We start from the raw sequence: 26,369 nt of genomic DNA on the forward strand, positions 1-26,369 counted from the left end.
CGGGGGCATCTAAGAACAGGACTGATGGACGGATAGATCATAAACTATATAAAAGATGGATGTATCCACCATGATGTCACTCAATGGTTTATGACGCTAATAGATAGTAGTGTTTGTCAATAGTAGGCTTTGTTAGCAAGTAGTATTCATAGACAGTATGGACACATTGCACAGAAATACAGTCTAATTGTTGCTAAGTAACGTACTATACAGCTAAAATAGTGAAATTTCACTCACCAAACTCAGGGATAAACTTACTTATTGCTATTTATTAGACTGTACTCTTCCCCCACCAATCTGATGGCCAATCCTCCCTGAGCCTGGTTCTGCCAGATTTCTTCCTGTTAAGAGGGAGATTTTCTTTTCCACTGTTGCCAAACCACTTGCTTATGGGGGTCATATGAGTTCTTTTTGTGTATTATTTTTGGGTCTTTACTTTACAATATAATGTGCCTTGAGGAAGCTGTTGTTATGATTTGGTAAACAAATTGGTAACTTTTAAAAATAAAATAAGATAAGATAAGAGATAAGATAAAACTTTATTAATCCCTCGGGTGGGTTCCTCTGGGAAATTCGGTTTCCAAAAGCACAGCACCAACAAAAGTTACAGAGTTACAGAATATTATATATATATATATACACACACACACACACACATATATAAATACAGAGACATATATAAATAAAATATACGAAGGGGATAAATAGAATAAATAGGAATAAAAATAAAAATACAAGTGAATTGCACATTTCGAGTATTGAGGTCTATTGCACCATTGACTATTAACAAAAGTATTGCACAAAAGGTATTGCACAGTGAAGTGAAGAGGCACTACAGCTTAGTTGTTCCCCCCTCCTTTGTCCACCTGTTTCCCCTCCCTCTCCCCTCCAGAGAGGAGTTAAACAGTTTGATGGCGTGTGGGACAAAGGAATTTTTAAGTCTGTTAGTTCTTGTCTTGTCTTCACCCCCACATGAAAGTTGTTATGAAAGGGGAAGTTACCATGCAGTGAGGATGTTCATTTTAAATTTAAGCACTTTGAGAAGTGACAGGAAGCTTCAAGTGGCCATTGGAGGAACTGCTGTTTTTGACACTTTTACTCTCCGCCGTCTATCGACTAGAGATAGTTTCTGGTATAGCAGTTATTATTATATTTCAGGTTTTCTTCCAGTTAATTCTGCAGATGATGTTGTATATTTTAAACTTTTTTTTGCATTCATTTAAAAAAACTGACTTCACTTTCTTCATCTTCAGAGGCAGGGCAAAGCCTTTGACAACAATATGTAAGAACAGACAGGAGCGAGACACAAACTGTTACATGCTGCTATTTTTAGTTTTGGAAGAGCCATCAGTAGCGTATAAATGTAGGATTTATAAACAGCAAAATTCTGGGAGAAAAAAAGGGCTGAAAGCATCTTGATTGTGTGCGGATACTTTAATTAAAGTGTCTCCCTCATTATGATGAAATGCTGGGAATCACCTTTGTACCTGTTGTTAATTACCTACATGTTAGAGGTTTCTGCAGCAGCAGGAGCAGCAGCCTGTGTCCTTGGCACAGTCGCAGCCCTCCCCCCTTCCTATACAAGTTTTCATGTTGAAGGTGTCACATGCAGGTGCAGGACTGTAGGTGTGAGTAGACGTGCACGTATCTGGCCATTCCTGTTAAGGAAGGAGGGAACGTGCGCGTAGCCTAGAAATGTGGATCATCTCTCTTTGTTACCGATGGGCTCGTCCCCTACCTCTCTCTCCATGACCCAGTTCTCGTGTGCTGACACCCCGTGTTCACACTGTGCCTGCAGCAAACACATGTTGTCGGAGCAGAGAAAGGAAAGAAAGCGGATTAAAGGGAGACAAAAAAGGAACTTGTTTTCAGAAGTTTCAGAATTGTACTTGGCAAATGGCTTGTGCTTGTTGCTATCACCTCTATGGTGCGACCAAAAGAGGAGTTCGGTTGTTTTTTTTAATTGTTTAACTCTTTACCTGATACTTCATTTACGGGCTTCTTTCTTCTTTGTCCTGTATTTACAGAGCAGCTTCCTGGGTAGTGCCACATTTTCAGTTGGAGATCTTCTGAGGGCAAAAGATGAACGACTGACCTTGAGCCTCAGGTAAGGGCATGTTTCCGTCCCGCTCGCTGCTGGACCGTATCCCTCAAACCTAAACTCAGACTTGTGTGCATCTTCTCTTGAAACTTAGCTGGCAAAGGAAATCCATCCACAAGAGCAATTTTTAGGAGAGCTCTGAAAGTTGCCAGGGCTTTTTTTTTCAGGGACGATTTGTTAGCAAGTGAGAATAAAGTAGTGCTCTAATCATCTTTGTTTTTTTGTGGAAAATTGAAGTGGAAATAACTGATTTTTTTTTCCTAAGAGGCTTTTAAATGAAAAAATGACAAGAAATTCCAGTGTGATGTCCGTAAGAATAAATATATAGCATCTTTCCCCCACACCAATAACACTTTTATGTTTGAACATTAGATTCTGAAAGTCAGTGGACGTTGCAGGGCACACGCTTACTTAAAGGGTTGTGAGGATATAATCAGTAATTTCACCACAAAGAAGATCGCTTGTTTGCCTTTTAGGGGGGCACATTGTCTCATCGCAAGCAACAGATAAGCTTTGGTCCTGAGCATTATTAATGCTGTTCCCTTCTTACAAACTGCTTGACATGACTATTAAGAGCTAGCGCGGAGATATGTAAATAAATAGCTGGCGCAGTTTGAAAGCCATAAAATTGCGTTTTACTGTTAGGTTTGATGATTTCACCCAAGGGGAACCTAAATATTCTGTTTGGGAGAAGATTACAAAGGAGCATTTGAAATGAACATCTGCTGATTGTTTCAGGCACAGAGCGAGGATAGCGTTAGCTCGATGTGCAAACTGAATGCAGTCTTTGTGTCGGTTTCACAGGAAACTGAGCTCGAGTAATGTGGAATCTCTGATGCCACTCAGATCAGGTGGACACCAGTTGCACACCTACATATTGGAGTTGTGCACTTGATTCATTTTTTTTTTTACGTTTGCAAATTAAAAACAGGAGGATTTGTAATTATTTTTTGCTTCTTCTGTTCCATCTGCTGCAATAACACGCAACCCAACCTGCTCATCTTTACCAACATGGCCCTGAGTTTGAAGCGCTAACATGTCCACAGGTTTAGCTGACATTTAAAGAAGAAATTGCACGTGAAGACACATAAACAGACCCATCGCTAATGCTGAATGTCGCAAGGCTTTTCTAAACCATCAGAGCAGTGAAATTTTTTTCTCGCTAATAACTACTCGGTGACGATCGGTGATAATAATCTCCTGCTGACATTGCTTTATCTGTCCAGCTACCACTTCTGCAAAGGAAGGTGACTTATAAGGTGTTGCTCAGTAAAGTGTTACTCAGCGACACTGCACATTTTAACCTTATCATAGCGAAGTGAATCCTTTTTGATACATGAGTTTTTGTCAGTTATTGAGACTAATACATTATCATTAAAAAGTAATGCAAACAAAAGGAAATTGCACACTAATTAAATGTCAGATGTAGCAAATATGACAGCTGGCAATTATTTTGTAGTTCAGTCTTTACATTGTTAACATAAATTTCGTCATCTGGTATACTGCCTTGTAGCAGCTAAATTTGAAATGCCTGCTTTTATGTGGCTCCTTTTGAAACATGGACTAGGATTAAGCATCTAATTTCCACAGTAACCTGTGACCGACCCACCGTACCTTTGGAGCCTCAAGTCCAAAGCACGTCCACAGAAATCCAGCTTGAAACAAAGATTCTGCTCTGAACACGCGTCTTGATTATAACAACCACGATGAGGCTGTTTCTGACTGAACCAGTACTAGTGGGTGTGCGGACAGACGTAATCGTTATTTCAGTGCCCACAAAGACGGTCCTTTGATAGGTAAAGTAATCACAGATGGTGGTCTTGAGTGTGCAAGCCATATTGCAAAAGATACATGGAGAAGGGTGAAGGTCATGAGCGTTACCATGGAAACCGGAGACAAGTTCCCAAGTAGTGAAACCCAGTAGGTCAGTGCGCAGATATATTTGTATCTTCCTAAAATGCTCACACACGTGTATTTGTTCTTGCTTTGTTCTACGTCCTTGAGTCCATGGATCACGATCACAAAACCGTCACATTCCGCTTTTGTTCTGAAGGTCCGCTGAACACGCACAGTGCCTTATGGCTTTTCTTCCTCTTATGCAACCAGTGCGTTTGATTTAATAGTCAGGACGCTCTGCCTCCACCTGTTAACTGTTAAGATGAATCCGTCTCCTGTTTGTATTGTCAGGCTGAATTTCCCTTTTCCGTCACGCTCACAGTTGTGTTTGAAAGTACACCCCTTCGGCAATCTACTCTTTTTATTTCCTTCTTCTTTTTTCGAATTTCTTTTGTTATGCTTTTCATTTCCTGTAGGTGATCCAAGGTCACAGGGTATAATTGTATCTTGCACGATTGACTATATGAGCTGCAGAGAAGAGAGATTACGGGCCCCCTTTCTCCGTCTGTGGGCATTTGTGTTTGTGCATGCACACATTTTTGCACAGGTTGTTCTGAACAGCAGAGTATTGTCATTTCACTGCTCTGTAGTTGTACCACATTGTTGGGTTTCTTCTTTTTTTTTCTGTTTGGCATAGTGGGTTTTATTTCTGAGGATAACATGAAGCCACCACAAAGCATTTTAAAAAAAATCCAAAATCAACAATCGCCTGCCTATTCAAGGCCTGCTGTTACTGTGCTATCTTTATCACTGCTGCTACACCTTTATCCACCTGCACAAGCTGAATTCAGCTTGTTCAGCTATATTCTCTGAGGTGGCGTTGCCCGAGACTCTGAAAAGGGGTCAGAAAACTGAGTTCTGCACACAAATCATATTGATTTTTTTTTTTAACTTTCATCTTTGCTTTCCCTTTTTTTCTTTTGTGTTAAGGGTTAATTTGACTTTTTCAGGGTTTTGGTAATTTCTTCTTAGGTGAAACTTCAGAAAACCTTTCGCTGAACGATGTAAATACACTAACCAGCATGCTTTCAAGCCAAATAACTCGGCAAGAAAAAGCACACAGCACACTGTACTGTAATACAGTGTTCTGCTTGACAAGAACAATCCAAGTATTCATTCTATTTTTAAGTAGCTTAAAGTAAACTTGTGGCGCACTAAACAATGTCTGTTACCACATTAAAAATGTTTCCTACAGAAACGCACACATGGAGTCATTATGTCCCAAAGAGCTGTTGCTGGTGTGGCGTTGGAGCCCAGAGGTGTTACACTGACACCCTGCGATGCATGTGTAAGCCATCCAGACACACCAAGGAGAGTGCCTTTTATTTGATATGCTGTTTGCATGTTGGTTCATGCAGCGAGAAAACATTTCAGAGATGAGGAGCTTTTCGTGAGTATGCATGATTCATCCTGGGCTGTTTGACCTGGTGAAGAGTCTGTGATTCACAGAGCGGGGCACGAAGTCTGCGACACTGATGTGAGGCAGGAACGCGATTCATTCTGCCCATTACAGGAAACAGATGCTTCATTTAAACGGCGTCCTAATGCCCACTCAGTCGGTTGTTGCAGAAAGTCAGTTAATTTGAGCTGCTTCGCTCGGAGGAGAGAAAAAGGGAGCGCTTTATCTCGACGAGGCAAGGATTGATTCCCTTCAGTGAGTCTCAAAACCAACATGACTTTGACCAACTTCGCTTCATAAGCTCTGGGTTTATATTGGTGCTGAGCATAATGCATGTGGAGCTGAAATTGTTGGTTTTTTTTGCCCAGGTTCACTCTGTTACAAGGCTGTCCACCTCAGAGCTCGCTCCTCATTCCCACAAATTCTTTGCATCCCGGCTCCTCTCTCAGGTCTCACGCTCGCTTTCATGTGCGGCTGGTTAGGATGTTTGTCACGGATTGTTTTTGTTTTTCCGTAAGGTGCAACCGGTTTGATTTAGGTCACTTTTTCCTTCTTTTTTTTTTTCTTTATTTATGAAACTTCCTGTCAGCTTCGTGTCGAATGAGCGCGCCTGTTGGATACGAGGACTCGGCCCGTGTGAAGATCTTTCTCTTTTTGTTGACACCAGAAGCCGCTGAAGTGATGATGAGAAAAATCTTCCCTTCCTGCAGCCTCTCAAAATGACCAAAAAGGAAACACATACAGAGGCTCATCAGACACTCAGCGGCGTACAGACAGACGCACGCTCGCACATGTCTTTAAAGAAAACACAGTTGGGCAAACAACACCAGAAAAGGTAGTTAGAGTTTGAAGTTTGCACCTTTTATTAATCAAAGTTTCTGTTTAAAGGGAATTATTGATGAAATAGGTTGCTCGGCACATAAATCCCGCTCTAGTTTGCCTGGTGGTAATTTTTGTAACCCACCTGCAACATCTATCTGAAAAGATTTCTTTTTAAAACAACCTCATGTTAAATATCTTCTCTCAAGGTTTCCATCTCTTTGGTATTCTTAGAAGAAGATGGAAATAGAGGTAATCAAGGCTAGAGTTTAGAAGCTGAAAACAAGGGTCATGAGATATCTGTATGCCGTCGTGTGCACATGGCTGCCTGGTCATGTGTATTTGTCTTTCAATCTATATTGCATCAAAGCAGCACAGCTTGCGTTTTCCTGCCTGAGGTTATACCTCTGAAAACTCACATAACTCCTCACAGCCCGCACCGCTTGCTGTGAAACACGAATGGCATTATATCCAGTGTTTTAAGATGCATTTGTCGAATTCTTGGCATGCTTGTTCATTTTCCATAATGTATGTTCGCTGCGCAATGCGGGATGCAGTAATGTTTTTGCCACTTAGAGGCGGCAGAACAAGCTGTAAACACAATATTGACAAATTACCACCGTGTGCATTTAGGCAATGTGTTAGTTATTAGTTTTAGCAGCTTATTTGCACATTCAGGCACTGCAGAGAAATTTTTAGCACATTTTAATATGCGCCCTCGGTTTCCGTCTGGCTCACGAACATCCAGTGTTACGTCACGTGTCATTTATACTCAGTTGTTGCTCGGTTTTGGGTTACAACCAAAAGAAATACCGGTATTGTTTTCTTGAACTGACTGCCAGATTCCTTTATGACCTTTACCCACACAGAATGTGGAGCCACTACAATAACTAATCACCATCATGTTTGAGTTCTTAATTACCTGCTGATTGCAAACAGAGATGCATTGATTGCATACCTCTGATATTTATCAGAACAGCTCACCATGTAAAATTACTACATGGTGAGCTGTTTACCGGCGGTTTATCCGTGAAATGCCATTGGGCGTTTAGCCTTGTTAGTTCGGACTCAGTGGACACATTCGTCGGCTTGTATTCTCGCTCTATCACGTCTCTGCAAGCTCTGTAGACATTTAAGACATTTAAAATAACTGGATAACAATTGCTAAGTAACTACTAGCTGTACTTGTTTGTCCCTTCAGTGTAAAGTTCATCTCAGACAGATTGTATGTAGCCTGGTTTCAGCAGGGATGAACAATGAAGCCACTGTACAAGAGGAGCTGCAAAGATGTCAGTGCTGCAGAGGTCTCTCAATAATGCATGTTATATATACACAGAGGAAGAAAGATGATTATTGCATAAACATGCAATTGCCCAATTAGTGACAGAGTCTTCATACTGTTATTTCAGCAATAGTTTGGCCCTTGCTCTTGTTCTGTTGCCCTCTCAGTCTCTCACACTGTAGTTCCCCTTTTGCACTTCTTGTTATCACTAAAACTTTATGCACTCAGTAGGAGAGGCACTCTCTGACCCAGTTCTAGAGCACAGTTTGAGATTTGATTTTGATAAGAATTTGTATGCTTGTGTTAGTGTGTGCGTGCCTGTGTGTACGTGTGTATTGGAGATTTACCATGGCGAGGCTACATTATCACAGACCAGTGCTTTTGCTGCCTGGCTTCATGGCTTATTCATCCATTCCCATTAGATAGGGCCTTTCTTTATTGTCCCACCAGCACCAGTTTAGCCTGCTATCATTATAATATCATTTTACCACCCCAGAGTCCTTTGTATTATGCTGTCCCAATTCTCATGCTTTTCCACAGACAGCCAACTCTCCTTTACACTGTATCCCCCGTGGCTGATTGTATCGGAGCCTGACCTAAGAGTCTAAAGATCAACTGTCTGATCCAGTTATACTGGAGAAAAATTGTGGCTCTTGCTGGAGCCGTGAGTATGGTCACACTCGTGCGTGTCTGCTTTTGTATTTTTCACACGTTAATCTTGCCCTCCTTTGTTGCACACACCCACATATATGCTGTCACTCTCTTAGCATCGGCATGAGATGCTCAGCTCCAAACAGATGAATATTCATCTATTTTTAAAAATGTAAATGGAATCGAATGAGGTGTGTGATTTTTTTTCCTACCGTAAAAATGTCTTTATTTATGGCTTCTTTGTTTTATCAGTGCAGCAGTGAATGGAAGAACATATGTACTGAAGCGGTTAGAGGAGACTAAAGGACACTTAAGGCTATGGCATTTGAGTGAACGGCTGGTGGGAAATGTTTTATCTGTAGTCTGCACATGGAGAGGAAAAGAACTGTTGGAAGCAAGTTGGTGTGTGTGTGTGATGAATCATCCAGGAATGCGTTTAATGTATCACTTCATGCGCACACAAACACAGACTGTATGTTCTAGTTAATATTATTAACACGCAGAAGATATTTAAAGGTCGGTGGGGGCAATTTGGGGCTAAAATAAATGCACACAAGACTTCCTCATTTTTACTCCTTCAACACTAAAGCTGGTTTATTCGCTGCACATTGTTCTGCATAATATGTGAGCTTCCCCAGGAATTAGGGCTCATGGGCTGAATATGAGAATAATAAACTCGGCTAGTGCAGCTCAGCGGCATTATAATGCAACTGAGTGAAAAACTGTTAAATATGTATATAAAGTTTACACGGGAGTCTGTGCAGTCCCCTGAACTCAACCAAGTACAGGTTTACTGCTTCCACAGGAAAGAGGAGGCTGATCAAAAGCACTTGAATAATCGATCATCAACTAGTGTGAGCGCCTCTGTAAAAGCACAAGTTGTGGTAGTTTACTGGTCTGTACGATTCAGGTGTGTGTTGAATGAAGCAGTCTTCCTAGGACTTGATGTCCCATTTAATTCAACCCAAGGTCAGGCCATGCAGCGCTTAGAAGAACCCAAGTGCTACAGGCGTCAGCCACCATGTTAAAAGTTCATGAGAGTGCAATGAGAAAAAAAGACTGAACAAGTAAGGCTTGTTTTGAAGTACAGCTCATGTGTGCAAAGTTGCATCTGAACAAACCACAAAAACAATGACGAGACGAGCAGACAAGACCAAAGTGGAGACGTGTGGCCACAATACACAGCAACCTGTTTGTTGAAAACCAGCAAGCAGCAAAAACGCCTCATACCAAAATGTCAAAGGTAGTCATTGAGGGTTGGTCTTGCATTTGGTTTGCAGCCATATGACCTGAGCACCTTGCAGTTATTGAGTCGACCTCTGTCAAACAGTCTAAAGCGACGATCGTAGTTAGGTCATAAAATAGGATAATGATCCAAGCACAGCAGAAACTCTACAACAGAATGGCTAAAAATCAAAGAATGAAGGTGTTGCAACAGTCAAAGTGTGGACCTCAGCCTGACCAAAACGCTGTGGTTGACCTTAAGAGAACTGTGCATAAATAAATACCCACAAGCCTCAATGAAGCAATCTTGTGAAGAAGAGAGGGCCAAAATTTCTCAAGAGCCATGTGCGAGACTGATTAAGTCATTCAAAAAATGATTAACTTAGCTAATTGCTACTAAAGGTGCTTCTTCAAGCTGCACATAGTTTTTCACAGGACTGCATAGAATCCTGTGAAAAACAGGAAAATATTTTTTTCACCTTGCTTTAATTATTCGGTCATGACTTATTAACAATGCCCATAAAGTGTAACGGTACATCAGGGATACCCTAAGCTTACTATAGAGCCCTTAGGCTAAAATTGATATTGAACAAGGCAATCGTGTTGTGGTAGCTCAAGGTCAGTCATTCCTCAGGTTCTTCCTGTACATCATGTCTTTGCAACATAACACTAATAGGTGAAAGAAAAGGAAAAATTAGATGCGGCGTGAAGAGCCAAAGATGGAGGAGAGAGATTTAATAAGTCTGGCCCAATGTGGTTCTGAGGCATGCTAGGGGCACAGCTCATGCCAAGAAATAATGGGATAATAATGAAGACAATATGGTGGGAAGAAGAGGCGAAGACAGTAAGTACATAAAATCATGTCTGGCAGGTTTCTGTTTGTTTTTTTTAATGCCATCCTCTTTTCTTTTCTTTTTTTTTGCCTTAAATTGTAGTGTGCAATAATTCAAACCCCCTGCTGGGGCACTGAACACAGAGCTATGCAATCTGCCCCTTTGCTCCATCTCCGATGTTTCACACATGCCTCGGAGGACATTCTTGTCTGCCTTCCATTATAATAACTTTGGCAATTTGAATGCATATAATGTCTTTAAAAAAATCAAATGTTTCACCCATTGAAATAATGCTGTATGCTGCTTCCTAAACAATATAAGATTAGGGCTGTGCGATATGACCAAAATCTCATATCCCGATATAAGACATCTAGCCTCCCAATAACGATATAAATCACAAAAATTTTGTACGTGGAGTCGGGTGTTTTAACCGATGCATGAAACGATAAATTTTTAGACATAAGTTGTAACGGCCGCCGTTTTCTTTGTGAGCATTTATTACGCGACGTGCTGCAGGGAAAAGCCTGTTCTAACGTTTGAGTCTAAGGTTTATTTTTTAGCAACTGACGGCTCTTTTTTGCTTCTCATCTGTAAACTCTCTGCATACTGGTTCACGTGATTCAGTTTATTTTGAAAAGTCTCAACAGGATCTTGAGCTTTATTGTGAAAGGTGTATGTGGAAAATAAACAAGCGGACACGCGATGGTTTTACCGTTGTTGTTGCTAACGACAACGCATAAAAACAGGCGCTTGTCCGTCAGTAGTGTGGTTATATTAAATATAAGAGAAAGAGAGAACTTTAAGAAATTAATATAGCCACTACAGTGACCATCAAAACAATGAAAAAATATTGCCGTAAACAGTTTATTTTGCGACACCACGAAACAAACGATAGACGTTTTTATATCGTCATCCGATATAAATCGTTATATCGAACAGCCCTATATAAGATTATAGACTGAATAAATGTACACCTTATAAATATGTCAAATTAAAAATAACACACAACACTACCACTATGTGTAATATACATGTGTATTTCCATTCAAGTGTTGTTGAGTGTAAGTGCACACACATGTATAAGTTCTCACCCCAACCCGTTGTGGTAGATGGACCCCCCCCCCTCCCGAGCCTGGTTCTGCTGCTGGAGGTTCCTTCCTTGTAAAAGGGAGTTTTTCCTTCCCACTGTCGCCAAAGCCCTTGCTTACAGGGAGTCATATGATTGTTGGGGTTTTCTCTGTTGTGTTATTGTAGGTTCTACCTGTTACGGCCGGGACCGTTTCAGACGAGTGACAGGACTCAAACGCAAGACGCCGAACAGCTCGTAAATATATTTTAAGAATAATGTTTAATGTGCACACAAAATATTCATAAACAAAAGGTGAGCGTAGACGTTAACTAAATAATGATCTGGTCCGGGTCAGAAAGGACAGCTATTCCGAGGATTGGACTGGAAAGCAAGTCACAAAAGGTCCAGGAAAAGGTCGGGGTCACTGTAACAGAATGCAAATGTTCAAAACATAGATAAGGAGGCATATGAATATGTTGTTTGGCTCAAAATCCTCCTTCGTACTGCGTACTTGCCAACGGAGGTCGGAGATGACATAGAGGGGGAGTAATCCGGGTGTGTAAATCCAAAAACTCCTGGCGTGGAGGCAGAGAGGCAGGTAGGTAGTTTTGGTGGTAGCCTGAGGGACTGCCAGAAGGTCCAGCATCCAAGTAGAAGCTCTTCGCCAGGGGTTTAACAGTTAGGTGTAGCTGAAAAAGGGAGGCGCACAAAAAACAAACATACAGTGAAGCAAAGGTGATTCACAAAAAAACACGTAAGGAAATTATGGTGGTGGCCTGCACTGACTGATGTTTAGCAGAGAATCTGGCGAAGAGAGATTGAGAACGCTGGCCTTATGAGTCCCCCGGCTAATTACCCACAGATGTCAGCGATCAGCAAAAACACTGAGGCCCCTCCCAGGGGTGGAGACGCCGGCTCGGAGGGAGACACACTGGCACACACCCGGACCATGACAGTACCCCCCCCTCAAGGGACGCCACCCGGCGGCCGACCAGCACCCGCCCCACGACGTGACCTAAGAAAATCAGAAACCATCACAGAGTCAAGCATCAAAGAACGAGGAACCCAAGAATGCTCCTCCGGCCCATAACCCTCCCAGTCCACCAAAAACTCCAGCCCCCTACCCCGCCGCCGCACATCCAGAATGCGCCGGACAGAAAACGCAGGATGCCCGTCAATGAGCCGGGCGGGAGGCGGGGGCACCGGAGGCGGGCACAGACGACTAGACACCACCGGCTTCACCTGAGAAACGTGAAAGACCGGGTGAACCCGCAAGGCAGCAGGCAAACGGAGCTTGACAGCCGAAGGGCTGAGGACACTGTCCACAGAATAGGGGCCGATGTAACGAGGAGACAACTTGCGGGAGGATGCCCTGAGAGGGATGTCCTTCGCGGCGAGCCACACCTTTTGTCCCGGTGAGTAAACAGGCGCAGGAGACCGGCGACGGTCGGCACAGCGACGTTGGCGAGCCACAGCTCGCAACAGCGCCTCCCGCGTACGAGACCAGACCCGACGGCAGCGCTGAAGATGATGCTGGACCGAGGGGACAGCAAGATCAGCCTCCTCCACCGGAAACAGGGGCGGCTGATAACCCAAAGAGGCCTCAAACGGTGACAACCCAGTAGCAGACGAAACCAAGGAGTTGTGGGCATATTCCACCCACGGCAGATACGAGGCCCAAGTCGCAGGGTTATGACAGGTCACACAGCGGAGCGCGGCCTCCAGCTCCTGATTTAAACGTTCCGTCTGGCCGTTCGTCTGAGGATGGTAACCAGAGCTCAGACAAGGCCTGGCCCCCAAAGCAGCGCAAAAAGAACCCCAAACCTGGGACGAGAACTGCGGACCCCTGTCCGAAACTATTTCCACAGGAATGCCATGAAGCCGAAAAACATGGTCCAACAACAACGTAGACGTCTCAGCCGCAGTGGGCAACTTCTCCAAAGCGACGAAATGAGCAGCCTTAGAAAACCGATCCACAACCGAGAGAATAGTGGTCTTCCCAGCCGAAACCGGGAGTCCCGTAACAAAATCCAGGGCGATGTGGGATCAAGGGCGATGAGGCGTAGACAACGGCTGCAACAGCCCAGCAGGACGGTGAGTACGCGACTTACACCTGGCACACACAGGGCACGCAGCCACATACTCCCGAACATCTTTATCCAGAGTGGCCCACCAAAAATGTCTCTTAACCATAGAAGTCGTCCTGCCCCTGCCCGGGTGACACGCAAACCTCGAAGCGTGCACCCATTCCAGTACCTTGGAGCGAGCAGCCGCGGGAACAAAACGCCGGTTAGGCGGTCCCGTGCCCGGATCCGGTTCCGTCCGGAGGCCCCGGTCGATGGCGTCCTCCACCTCCCAGGTAATAGCTCCCACCGTACAGCCGGCCGGAAGAATGGTGGAAAACTCCGCCGGACCCGTGTCAGAGTCAAACTGCCGAGAGAGGGCATCCGGTTTGGTGTTCCTGGAACCCGGGCGATAGGAAATGGAAAAGTTAAAACGTGCGAAAAACAGCGACCAACGAGCTTGACGTGCATTCAACCTCTTCGCACCGCGTAGGTACGTCAAGTTCTTATGATCCGTCCACACCAGGAACGGTAGCGCCGCGCCTTCCAGATGATGACGCCACTCCTCCAACGCCAACTTAACGGCAAGCAGCTCCCGGTCCCCCACATCATAGTTCCGTTCCGCTGGTGAAAGCCGCCGAGAGAAAAAGGCGCACGGCCGCAGCTTAGAGGAGGGGCCGGCACGTTGTGAAAGCACAGCCCCCACCCCCACATCAGAAGCATCCACCTCCACAATAAAAGCCTTAGACGGATCGGGTTGAGCGAGGATGGGCGCAGTAGAAAACAGATGTTTCAGCTCCGTGAATGCGCTGTCAGCTTCGGCGGACCAGCCGAACGGAAGCTTCGTAGAGGTAAGGCGTGTAAGCGGAGCCGCCACTAGACTGTAGTTCCTTATAAACCGACGATAGAAATTCGCAAATCCCAAAAACCCCTGGAGTTGCTTGCGAGTAGAAGGCACAGGCCAGTCAGCGACCGCCTTCACCTTAGCCGGATCCGTCTTCACCTGCCCCCCTGCCAAGATGTATCCCAGGAAAGAGACCGATGTCAAATGAAACTCACATTTCTCAGCCTTGGCATACAGTCTGTTTTCCAAGAGGCGTTGAAGGACAGCACGGACATGTGAATGATGCTCAGCCAAAGACTTAGAAAAAATAAGAATGTCATCTAAATAGACGAACACAAAACGGTCGAGGAAATCCCGCAGGACGTCATTTATTAGGGCCTGAAACACCGCTGGAGCGTTCGTTAAACCGAAAGGCATAACGAGATACTCAAAATGACCCAGGGGGGTGTTAAACGCGGTCTTCCACTCGTCTCCCTGACGGATTCGCACCAAATGATAAGCATTGCGAAGATCTAACTTAGTGAACACCGTGGCACCCTGTAGCGATTCAACAGCGGAGCTAATGAGTGGCAAGGGATACTTATTTTTAACAGTGACGTCATTCAAGCCCCTGAAATCAATACACGGCCGAAGAGACCCATCCTTCTTGTCTACAAAAAAAAACCCCGCCGCCACGGGGGACGAAGACGGACGGATTAACCCAGCCGCTAGTGAATCCCTAATATACTCCTCCATCGCAGCACGTTCAGGCCTAGAGATACTATATAACCGGCTCTTGGGCAGGGACGCTCCGGGGAGCAAATCAATCGCACAGTCGTAAGGGCGATGGGGCGGTAGGGACTGCGCTTTGATCTTACTGAATACCTCCCGCAAATCATGATACTCAGGCGGCACCCCTGAGAGATCGGGGACATATTCGTCAGTCCCCGTAGCCTCCCCCGGGCCGGGAAAACGGGCGGAAGTCAGACAATTGGAGTGGCAAAAAGGGCTCCAGCTGACAACCCTTTGCCCCTCCCAATCCAAGTGCGGATTGTGTAAGCACAGCCAGGGATAACCCAAAGTGAGCGGAGTATCAGGTGAATCGAGGACAAAAAAGGTGAGTTTTTCCCTATGATTCCCCGAAGTGCACAGTGACACTGGACCAGTGCGAAAATAAATTCTAGTGAAAACCTGGTTATTAATCGCTCTAACTGGAATGGGCGGCTCAAGGCGCACGAGCGGAACGCCTAATCGTTCAGCGAGATCGAGACTGATTAAATTCTGTTCAGAACCAGAATCTAATAAGGCTGTGCACGAATGAGTACTCTGTAGCATCTCCAAGGTGACAGGGAGTTGTAAACGGGGTTTCTGACCAGAATTCGAACCGCCCACCCGTATCCCCGATTCTACCGGCGGGCGACACCTTTTCCCTCCTTCGGGCATGCAGCAATCAAGTGTTCCAGCGAGCCACAGTAAAAACAGGCATGAGCCCGACGCCGCCGCTCCCTCTCCTCCGGTGTCAACCGTGACCGGCCAATCTGCATAGGCTCCGGCTCGGGATCAGTGACGTAAGCCGAGGCGACAAACTCATGCGAGTCCACAGTCGGAGGCGGCGACGGTGACGTACCCGGAAACGAGCGTGGTAAACGGCGCTGGGATTTGTAGTTCCTGTCCCTCTCCCTGTCACGCAACCTGTTGTCAATGCGAAGGGAGAGGGACGCCAGTTCCTCAAAAGATTTTGGCTCATCACGGGAGGCAAGCTGGTCTTTCATACCCTCGTTCAATGCCCGGAAAAACACCCCACGCAGAGCGTCGTCAGGCCAACCGGTTTCGGCGGCAGCAGTACGAAAATCAATCAAAAAATCAGCAACCCTCTGACGGCCCTGGCGAAGATCCAGCAGCCTCTGCGCAGAACTACCCTCAGAAATGGGGTGCGCAAACGTTTTCTGGAATTCCCCCAAAAACACCTCATAAGAACAGGTTAACAAAGGATTCTTCGATAGATACGCCTCCGCCCATTTAAGTGCACGATTACGCAGTTTACCCACCAAATAAGATATCTTATTAGAATCCGCAACAAATGTGCGCGGAGAACGACCGAAAACAAGGTCAACCTGAAGCAAAAACCCGCTACAACTCCCTGGATCCCCTGAGAATGGTTCGGGCTCCGGGGACGTAGCATCACGGAAAGCTGATGTAGGTGGAGATGCAACGGCAACAGGTTGAGGCAGAGGAGCTGGTGTACCGGAGTCTTGGCCCGCGGGGCCCGAGGCGGAACCAGCAGCAGTAGAAATATCAGTTTGTAGAGCCTGGAGGGTCTCCAGTATTTTACTTTGACCATCTCTAAGAGTCTGCTGCTGGGCTAACAGGAACTGAATAGATTGTTCATGACTTCCTAATATCGCCCCCTGCCTCTGAATGGCTGACCGTTCCGCGTCTGCTGAGTCCATAACTGTTGGCCAGATTCTACTGTTACGGCCGGGACCGTTTCAGACGAGTGACAGGACTCAAACGCAAGACGCCGAACAGCTCGTAAATATATTTTAAGAATAATGTTTAATGTGCACACAAAATATTCATAAACAAAAGGTGAGCGTAGACGTTAACTAAATAATGATCTGATCCGGGTCAGAAAGGACAGCTATTCCGAGGATTGGACTGGAAAGCAAGTCACAAAAGGTCCAGGAAAAGGTCGGGGTCACTGTAACAGAATGCAAATGTTCAAAACATAGATAAGGAGGCATATGAATATGTTGTTTGGCTCAAAATCCTCCTTCGTACTGCGTACTTGCCAACGGAGGTCGGAGATGACATAGAGGGGGAGTAATCCGGGTGTGTAAATCCAAAAACTCCTGGCGTGGAGGCAGAGAGGCAGGTAGGTAGTTTTGGTGGTAGCCTGAGGGACTGCCAGAAGGTCCAGCATCCAAGTAGAAGCTCTTCGCCAGGGGTTTAACAGTTAGGTGTAGCTGAAAAAGGGAGGCGCACAAAAAACAAACATACAGTGAAGCAAAGGTGATTCACAAAAAAACACGTAAGGAAATTATGGTGGTGGCCTGCACTGACTGATGTTTAGCAGAGAATCTGGCGAAGAGAGATTGAGAACGCTGGCCTTATGAGTCCCCCGGCTAATTACCCACAGATGTCAGTGATCAGCAAAAACACTGAGGCCCCTCCCAGGGGTGGAGACGCCGGCTCGGAGGGAGACACACTGGCACACACCCGGACCATGACACTACCTGTATAAATAAAATTGAAATTGAAATGTTGCGTGATACACTCTGGAAATCCCGTTTCAGATCTTTCCTTCCAAGAGCGTCCTTGAATGTGATACTGCATGATTAAATATAATTGTTAATTAATTATATAATAATTAAATGATTAAGTAAGCACAAGGGTTGCACGTGTACAAAAGCCCTACTTATCAGGACGACTTTTGACTTTTGCCATCCAGCTTCATTTATAAAGCCCTGCACATCCACACAGTTGTTATTCTGTTATTCTGGATAATAACGTCTCTGCTCAAGGTAGGGCTAGGAAGAGCTACACCAGTGTTTACATGATATCACGAAGTGATAAGTCACGGTACAGAGATGTAAACTCTAATGAGCCAAAGTAATTAATATGTATGGGTGAATAATACCTGGGAAATGGCCTTTTAGCTATATTATAATAAGCAGGATTTTATTTGGATTCCCAGACTGTACAAATCCCTCAACTCGTATGTTTAAAACATGTTTCGTCCATCGTTGCGCGCTCCTGTTGCCAAGATAACGCTGCTGCCGGATTTGTTTTGGTGTCTGATTCCTCTAACCTTGGGAAATCTCTAGAGTCACCAGCTCATCACCGTAACAAGCGTCTCAACAAACAAGGGTAACACACATCTGTTGGACTTGTGTTTGTCCAATCATGCATGCTGCATATCCACTGTGACATGTATCTTCCATTAGCATAACAAGAAGCTCGTGTTGACTCATAATGTTGACACTGTTTGTAGTAAACTGCGAGTTAGGCTACACTGCGGGGATGTACTGCTCGGGTGCTTTTCTATTGTTTTGTTCACCCACATTTACATAAGTGGCCACTCAGGTCTGGACACAAAAAGAGTCGGGATATGAGCGTGGATTTGTTGTTTTAGGCAAACGTGTAATCCCACAAATACAGAAACACAAACACACCACAATGGCTAGTGGATATGTGTCCAAATCCTCCATTTAATAGTCTCTATGTTTTTATGATGAAGGCTGACTGTAACTTTGCAAAGTCTAAACTGAGCCTAGCTGCTGTAGGTCAAGGTCAAATATTTATCTGGTAGCCTTAATCCAGTAAGAGTAAACTACACATTTTATTTATGTACAGTGGGTTGTTTTCTTTTAATTTTCACTTGTGAGAAAGAGGGTGAGAGGGAAAGCTATAAGTTAATTGTAAAGAAAGACATATAAATATATTGTATATATGTGTGGATGTGTGTGTGTAGGGCTGGGGGGTTGGACTGGGGGTTCTTTGCCTATCTCCCTTTTGTGTACATGAAAGAAAGGAAGCACAGAGAATCTATTATTACTATTGTATACAGACCACTGTTTGCATAATTGTCTCATTTCTATGCTGCTCCATATTAATCTGAAGTTATATATTTCTGGGAGACGTATAACACCATGCCCAGTGTCTTTTGAACACACTGGGAAGAAGCCTAGGCAGAATGATAACGCCCTGCCCGGTCTATATCAATGACCTGTGTCAATACTGCTCTTAAATCCCTTTCATTTACAGCGAATGGGGAAGCAAGCTGTGTGCTGCCTGCCATTACTGTATCTGAAAGCTAGTTTTTGATAGCAGAGTTATGGCTGACCTTTCTTAGCGTGCTTTTTCATACAGACTTGTAGTATCTTGGGGAGAGTTATCCTGAGACTGACTGTTGTTATGACCTCAGTCTGCTTCTTAGAGTGTGTGACTGTAAATACTGCATTTTTCTTTTTTGAGTGTGTTAAATGTGACTTTATTGAGCTTTAAATTGGAATCCCGGTGGTCCAGTGACCATGTTGGAATGGCTGAAAAGCATTTTTAATTCTTCTGTGGAAATTTTAATTGGTTTAAAATGTGTCTATTTTCATCCTTTCTTAGTGTTTGTAAAGTTTAGCTTATTTCATATTCCATTTTTATTCTGTACCATCTGTTTAATGTTTGTTCTTTGTTAAGCATAGCGCACTTTCCCAGCATTCATTTTAATACGATGTGACATGCGCTGATTAAATGTGTTTGCCACCGGCAGAGCTTTTTGCAAACAGTATCTGGCTGTGAGCTTTTTGGCTTTTTCATGAACTGAAAGCCAGAAAGACTATCAATAAAACCCATATACAATCTTTACCATCATATATTGCACATGTTTTTTTACTCTTGAGAGTCACGTGAACAAAACGAGTGGTCAAATGCAATCAGTGCTCTGTCGCTAAGCAACTCCCTAAACCCAGTGAGATGCGAATTAACACATTTGCCTCATTCAAAACAGAAACTGATATTTGTTGATGAACACTTTCATTGTTCACTTATGCTGCACTTTGAACAGCCAGCAGTGAGTTAAACAGAAAATGAATACCTGAAAGAATTTATAGAGACCAGGGAGAGGACATCAGATGAGTGGTGGCTCTGTACTGAAACCTGAACAAACAGCACCTTCTCATTCTAGGTCATCAATGATCTCATAGATATTTGCAAGGTGTCTTTATCAGTGTCATGACACAGCTCATCTGGTCATGGCAATAGTGAGACTAGTTTAAACTCTCAAATTACCATACTTTTCCTTTGTTTGTCATTTGTGTGTCTCTGAAACACAACACAACAGGAGAGGACTTTGAGGGGACGGTACACCTGCTGCTTGGTTTATGGTTTTTTGTCAGACTCGGGGAGCATGCTGTTGGTTTGTGTGGAGCCTTTCCCCTCATTGCCGGGTTTCAAAAATGGCGATTTTCATTTTTGCGAAGGTGTCTCATCAAGTGACACCACTGACTGGCCAATCAGATGCATGCAGTCTGCTGATGTCACATTTACGCATAATCTCAGATCGCTTGGAACTTCGTCCAAGCAGATGTTAAAAATGGTACCTGGTACGACGTGCTACCACCGAATGGAAAATCGCAAGTGTGCTCTATATTGTCAAAGTGCCATATATTGATTAAAATATCAAAACGCATTTGACCTCAAAGTCAACATATCGGTCTGAAGGTTAAAGTGATAATAATGCTACACAGACCTATGAAAGTATGTTTCCTACTGCTGTTGTTGGCACTGACAACATCTAGGGATGTAGGAGATGATATATGGTGAGTCTAAATAATTTAGTTAACTTTACGTTACTTTGGACCTCTGATCTCTTTTTCAAGGTCACATAAGGTTAAACTTTCAGAAAATGCTTGCCAGTTCTGCCAGTTATTAAAATAAGGGCTTCACTAGAGCAAGTAGTGCATTTGTTTGTACTGCACTGCAAGCTTCTTAAAGTATGTTTAAAAAGAACAGAGAAGCTAAATTAATATATAAAAAATGCAGTTCTATTCTTTCAAAGTAAAAACTGCCCAGAAAGTGAGCAGCTTTGTACTTTCAGAGTTTATTTTGTTGGATTTTTTGTTATTTTTGGATGTGTGTGTGTTTTGTTATAACTTTGACTGTTTTTCATTTTTATATATCTTTTGGTCAGGCAGCACTGTGGTTAGCACTGTTGCATCACAGCAAGAAGGTCCTGAGTTCAATTCCAGCATCAGGCTGGGATGTTTGGAGTTTGCATGTTCTCCCCATGTTTGCGTCGGTTCACTCTGGGTACTCCGCCTTCCTCCCACAGTCCAAAGAGATGCAGTTTGTGGGGATAGGTTAACTGGAAACTCTAAATTGCCCAAGTGTGAATGGTTGTGAAAAGGATAAGCAGTAGAAAATGAATGGATGGATATCTTTTGGTCCTTATTTCACTTATAGTCAGTTTCCTATATTTCCCACTTGTCAAGAAGCAGCCTTGGTTCACCTATGATCCCTTACCTGGAAGCAGCTTAATATGATTACACTACTACAGCTCATCAAATCTAAATAACAGAGATACTTGACCTCCAAACCTGTTGTTTAGTAAAAAACAGTCTGTGTTAAAGTTCACTTCAGCTTTTCCCAGATTTAAATCCAGTCACGCAATATGCAGATGAAGTTGGCATAGCTGGTTTGCTTAGTCATGAGCACCTTCTGGCCTAGCTAACGCATGAAGGTTAATTCTTGACACATACTTTTGTGTTTAACAATCATGCCTAATAATGAAAATAATTGTGGGATGTGGGTTTTCAGATTTGAGTTGAGATCGTTTAATCAAAAGTTATAATTTGGACTGAGTGGCTTTTCTCTAAAAGTCACATCTCACCATTGTTGGTTTAAAATAATTTACTAAGGAAGTTTTACTTTAGTCATTTGTGTTATTTCAACTAAATATTGTGCACTAAAAAAGTCACTCCTAAGAAACTGACTGCAGTTTATCTTAAAATATTGAAACAACTCAATGAAAAGCCACTGAGTTAACCACACAATATTTTCCTTAAATAACACAAATGACTCCTAACACAGGTGTATAAAACACGTTGACATAACTTTTTAAGTAAATCCAAAATGAAATAAAAAAAGTTTTTCTTGAGTGTCACGGGATTGTAGCAGAGCTGTGAAGTGAGCAATCAAAAGTCACAATCATCACTGCCGTGCCGAGAGAGGCACCACTGCATCCTCGTCTAAAGCACCTTTTTCAAACTAGTCTAAGAGATGTTAGACACGCCAGAAGAGAGCAAAAACCCTGCAGCTTGTTGCTGTTTATTCTGCTTTACCATATGCCAGTTGCAAAGATGAAGCATCGCTAAAGGCTGATGGAACAAATGCCAACACAGGGCACCACTCTTGAGAATCAAACCCAGCTTCACTATTGTCTCCATTCTGCCTCTGTTGCTTTAACTTCACCCCTGCAAAGTCCCCATGGATTACGAGTCTTTCGAGTGCCTTAACCTACATCCCTGCGTGCTTCACTCACCCGTTCCCATCTGTCATCCTGTGTGTGTGTGTGTGTGTGTGTGTGTGTGTGTGTGTGTGTGTGTGTGTGTGTGTGTGTGTGTGTGTGTGTGTGTGTGTGTGTGTGTGTGTGTGTGTCCGTGTGAAGAAAAGTGTGGGTGTGCAGGTGTATTTACGTTGTTTTACCACCTTAAACACTCTGCAGAGCCAAGACCTTCCTACCACGTCCCCTATTCAATTCCCTTGCTAGTAAGAGTCAATGGAGCACAAAACACCTATCATTTACTGCCTACCTGTGTCAACATGCCACTGGCACCACCTCAAGCAACAGTATCTCTTACACTTCATCTGCTTTCCTGTAGCTTACACGCACTCACGATCCTCCCTCCTCTCTAACACACACATGCACAGTGCTGTTTGCATACAGCATCCCCTTCAACCCCTCATTCAAAGCTATATAAGGCTTGTTGTTGCTCCTCTTCCCTGAGGCTGTTATATCAATAGTATAGTCCTTATGGCTTACTTCTAGTAGGGTTCCCAGGACCCTGACATGGAGCACACTGGCGTAAACCTGTTTCAGATTTCCAGTTAACGGTTTGGTAATGATGTAGAAAGAACCAATTCTGTGCCAAGCAGAGCGAGGGATTGCTCTTTTGCCGTTTCTCCTTGTCTCTCTGTGCACAATTTGTATGCATGCATTTCTGGCGTTACCGCTGTCTAATGTTGATGCCCGGGGCTTTGATGCCTTTAAAAGTGTCACCAAGGTCACAAACAGCAGATGTATTGATCAAATGACTTGCATAATCTATTTATCAAGCTACCGGTGCTGTTTTGCAAGTGCCGTTTGGCTCCTTGAAGACATATGTCTTAAAAGACTGTTTCCAAATCACTCAGCCGATGAAAATAGGATAGTAGAAAAGAGATCAAATGCGTGTTGTCAGGATGTGAGATGTCCAAATCCGTCAGACTGGACACTAAAAAGACTTTAACCCGTCTGCTCTCCAGTACAAAGTCTGTGTAATATCAGAATGTCCGACTGAGTCCATGTGTGAGTGTTTCCAGTCAGATAATGCATCTGACATGTGCAGTCTCCTGCTGCCTGACAAATGGAAACACAGTCCTACTGAGCATCAGTTTAAATTCTTGATGTTTGGGTTCAACTGATTCCAAAAATGACATATTTTTATGGTTATTAAGTATTGCTTGTTAATTTGAATATGAAAGCATGAAAAAGAATGCCTCTAATATACATATATGCATCCATCCATTCTCTTCCACGTATACAATTCAGGGTTGCGGGGAGGGTGAAGTCTATTCCAGCTACAAACCAATTGTTTAAAATTATAACAATGAATAATAAAGTATTTATTAAAAGTTAGTTAGTTATGAGGGGAAATTTAAAAAAAAATAAGACTGAAGATCATTTTTAGTTTTAAATCTGCTCAGGAGTGAAATTGATTTTAGCCTTTTCTGAATGAAATATCGGTCTTTGTCCCAAGGAAGAGGAAGAGCATTTCTTCTCTTCTTTGTCCGGTCTTTCTTTGATCTAAAGGGTCATTAAGAGCTTCCATGTCTGGGCTGTTAAATTGATTACCATGTCAAAGCAGGGCCTTTCGCTGTGTTTGGGAGGTTTAGTTTCTTATCTGGTCAGCATCCATCCTGACACCTTGAAGGTGAAGTAAGAAGGCCCATCTGGCACTTTCGTCTTCGTGAGTCTGGCGTTCTCACGTGTTCAAGATGATTCTGTTGGTTTTATGCTGACTTTTGAGTGAACGAAAAGGTGAAACTGTCAGGAATCGCTGTGCGGCAGGCAGGAGTTGGACCCAAAATGCAGGACTCAGACTCGGGGAGGTGAACTCAAAACACAGCTTTATTTGCTGGGAGAACAAACATACAAACTAGACTAAACTGGGAAACCATAAACTAAGAACACACAGGGAGATCCACACACAGCATGAGGGACAACGTCACGCCGAACAGAGGGAGACGCAGACAGAAATACACAGAGGGTAAACGAGGAAAGTGGGAACACACGGGGAACACAGGTGACACTGATAATCATAACGAGACAGGGCGGGGTGAACTGAACATGACATGTACGGGCGTGAGAGTCACAAAGTAAACAGGAAGTGCACAGAGGTTCAGACAGGAGGAGAGAGAGCACGGGGAAAAACACAGACATAACGGGCTGGGGAAACATGAAACAACCACAAAGGGAGACGAGGGCTCATAAATACACAGGGCACACAGGGGGGGGAGAGAGAGCACGGGGAGAACTTGGACATAATGGGCAGGGGAAACATGGAATAAAACATAAGGAGAGACGAGGGCTCACAGATACACAGAGGGGCACACAGGGGGTAAAAGCCATGAAGGGAAAACACTTAGGGAACAACACAACAGGGCAACTCAGAAAACATGGCCTAAATAAGGAACAAAATACAAACATACAAGAAAACTAAGAACACTGGGCCAACATGGCCCAGGACCATGACAGTACCCCCCCCTCAAGGGCTGGCTCCCGACAGCCCAAACCCGAAAAAACAAAAACAGAAAACAACCCACCCAGGGCGGGAGGCGGGGGACCAGGACGGAGGGACCAGAACGGGAAACAAAAACAAACAACAGAAAACACAGGAGCACATGACTATAGTCCAAATAAGGTTCAGGGGGCCGACCCAGAGCCCACAGGCACAAGAGTTCACGGGCCACACGGTCGGGGGGCCGACCAGGCGGGTGGCACAGGTGACAGAGTTGGCCCGGAGGCCGGCCGTGCGGAAGGCAGCGGCGATGGCGAAGGGGGGGACGACGACGGAGCAGTTCAGGGGGCCGACCGCGCGGAAGGCAGCGGCGGCGGCGAAGGAGACGACGGAGCAGTTCAGGGGGCCGACCGCGCGGAAGGCAGCGGCGGCCCTCCAGTCTCAGGCATGCTGGCCATGGCCTGGTGGGCACAGGACCAGTCGAGGCAGGACCAGACGAGGCAGGACCAGACGAGGCAGGACCAGACGAGGCAGGACCAGACGGTGGCGATGCGGGGGCCGGACCAGACGAGGTTGCAGAGGCTGAGGCTGGACCAGGCGGAGCTGCAGAGGCTGAGGCTGGACCAGGGGGAGCACAGGCTGAAGCCGAAGCTGGGCCAGGCGGAGCAGAAGCAGAAGCCAAAGCTGGACCAGAAGCAGAGGCTGAGACCGGACCAGGCGTAGCAGAAGCAGAGGCTGAGACCGGACCAGGCGTAGCAGAAGCACAGGCGGATGCAGCCGGACCAGGCGACGACGAGGCGGTCGCAGGTGGCGGCTGGACAGGCTCCTCGGGCCATCCAGCTGATGCGGCGTGAGGCTGAACGGGCCCCTCGGACCCTCCAGCGGAGACAGGAGGCTGAACGGGCCCCGCGGACCCTCCAGCGGAGACAGGAGGCTGAACGGGCCCCTCGGACCCTCCAGCTGACGAGGCGTGAGGCTGGACAGGCCCCTCGGACCCTCCAGCGGAGACAGGAGGCTGAACGGGCCCCTCGGACCCCCCAGCGGAGACAGGAGGCTGAACGGGCCCCTCGGACCCCCCAGCGGAGACGGGTGGCTGAACGGGCCCCTCGGACCCCCCAGCGGAGACGGGTGGCTGAACGGGCCCCTCGGACCCTCCAGCGGACGTGGCTTGAGGCCGGATGGGCTCCTCGGGCCCTCCAGCCGGAAGAGACGGCTGAAGCAGAAAGCAGTCCGAGGCGGAGAGAAAGCTCACGCCATTCCTAGCAGGCTGCTTCCCAGCCTGTACAGCTGACGTGGAAGGAAGCTGAACGGGCTCCTCGGGCCCTCCAGCTGACGTGGCTTGGTGCTGGACGGGCTCCTCGGGCCCTCCAGCTGACGTGGCTTGGTGCTGGACGGGCTCCTCGGGCCCTCCAGCTGACGTGGCATGGTGCTGGACGGGCTCCTCGGGCCCCCCAGCTGACGAAGCAGAAGGCTGGACGGGCTCCTCGGGCCCCCCAGCAAAAACAGTTTCAGAACCAGCAGGCCCGGGGACCTCTGGAAAACACGGAACAGAACCAGCAGGCCCGGGGACCTCTGGAAAACACGGAACAGGACCAGCAGGCGCACGGGCCTCTGGCAGGGACAGAGCAGGACCAGCAGGCGCACGGGCCTCTGGCAGCGTTGATGCTGACTGGGGCTGAGCAACACATAGGTTAGGCTCAGGAGGCAACAGTTGGG

At 45.4% G+C, this 26,369-nt stretch overlaps 1 protein-coding gene across 3 annotated transcripts in view; it reads left to right on the forward strand.

Annotated features, from left to right (window-relative positions):
* Positions 1-26,369, forward strand: part of inpp4b (inositol polyphosphate-4-phosphatase type II B) — a 183,548-nt gene that overhangs the window by 69,831 nt on the left and 87,348 nt on the right. For all 3 annotated transcript variants that reach the window (XM_085459043.1, XM_085459045.1, XM_085459044.1), the window contains one exon: positions 2,028-2,107. In XM_085459043.1, coding sequence (XP_085315169.1) covers positions 2,028-2,107 — 80 coding nt within the window. The remainder of the gene's footprint in view (positions 1-2,027; positions 2,108-26,369) is intronic.

The sequence above is a fragment of the Copadichromis virginalis genome, linkage group LG6 (assembly GCF_057382275.1).
Source record: "Copadichromis virginalis isolate Kocher_CV1m ecotype Utaka linkage group LG6, C_Virginalis_male_GT1.1, whole genome shotgun sequence".
Taxonomy (NCBI): domain Eukaryota; kingdom Metazoa; phylum Chordata; class Actinopteri; order Cichliformes; family Cichlidae; genus Copadichromis; species Copadichromis virginalis.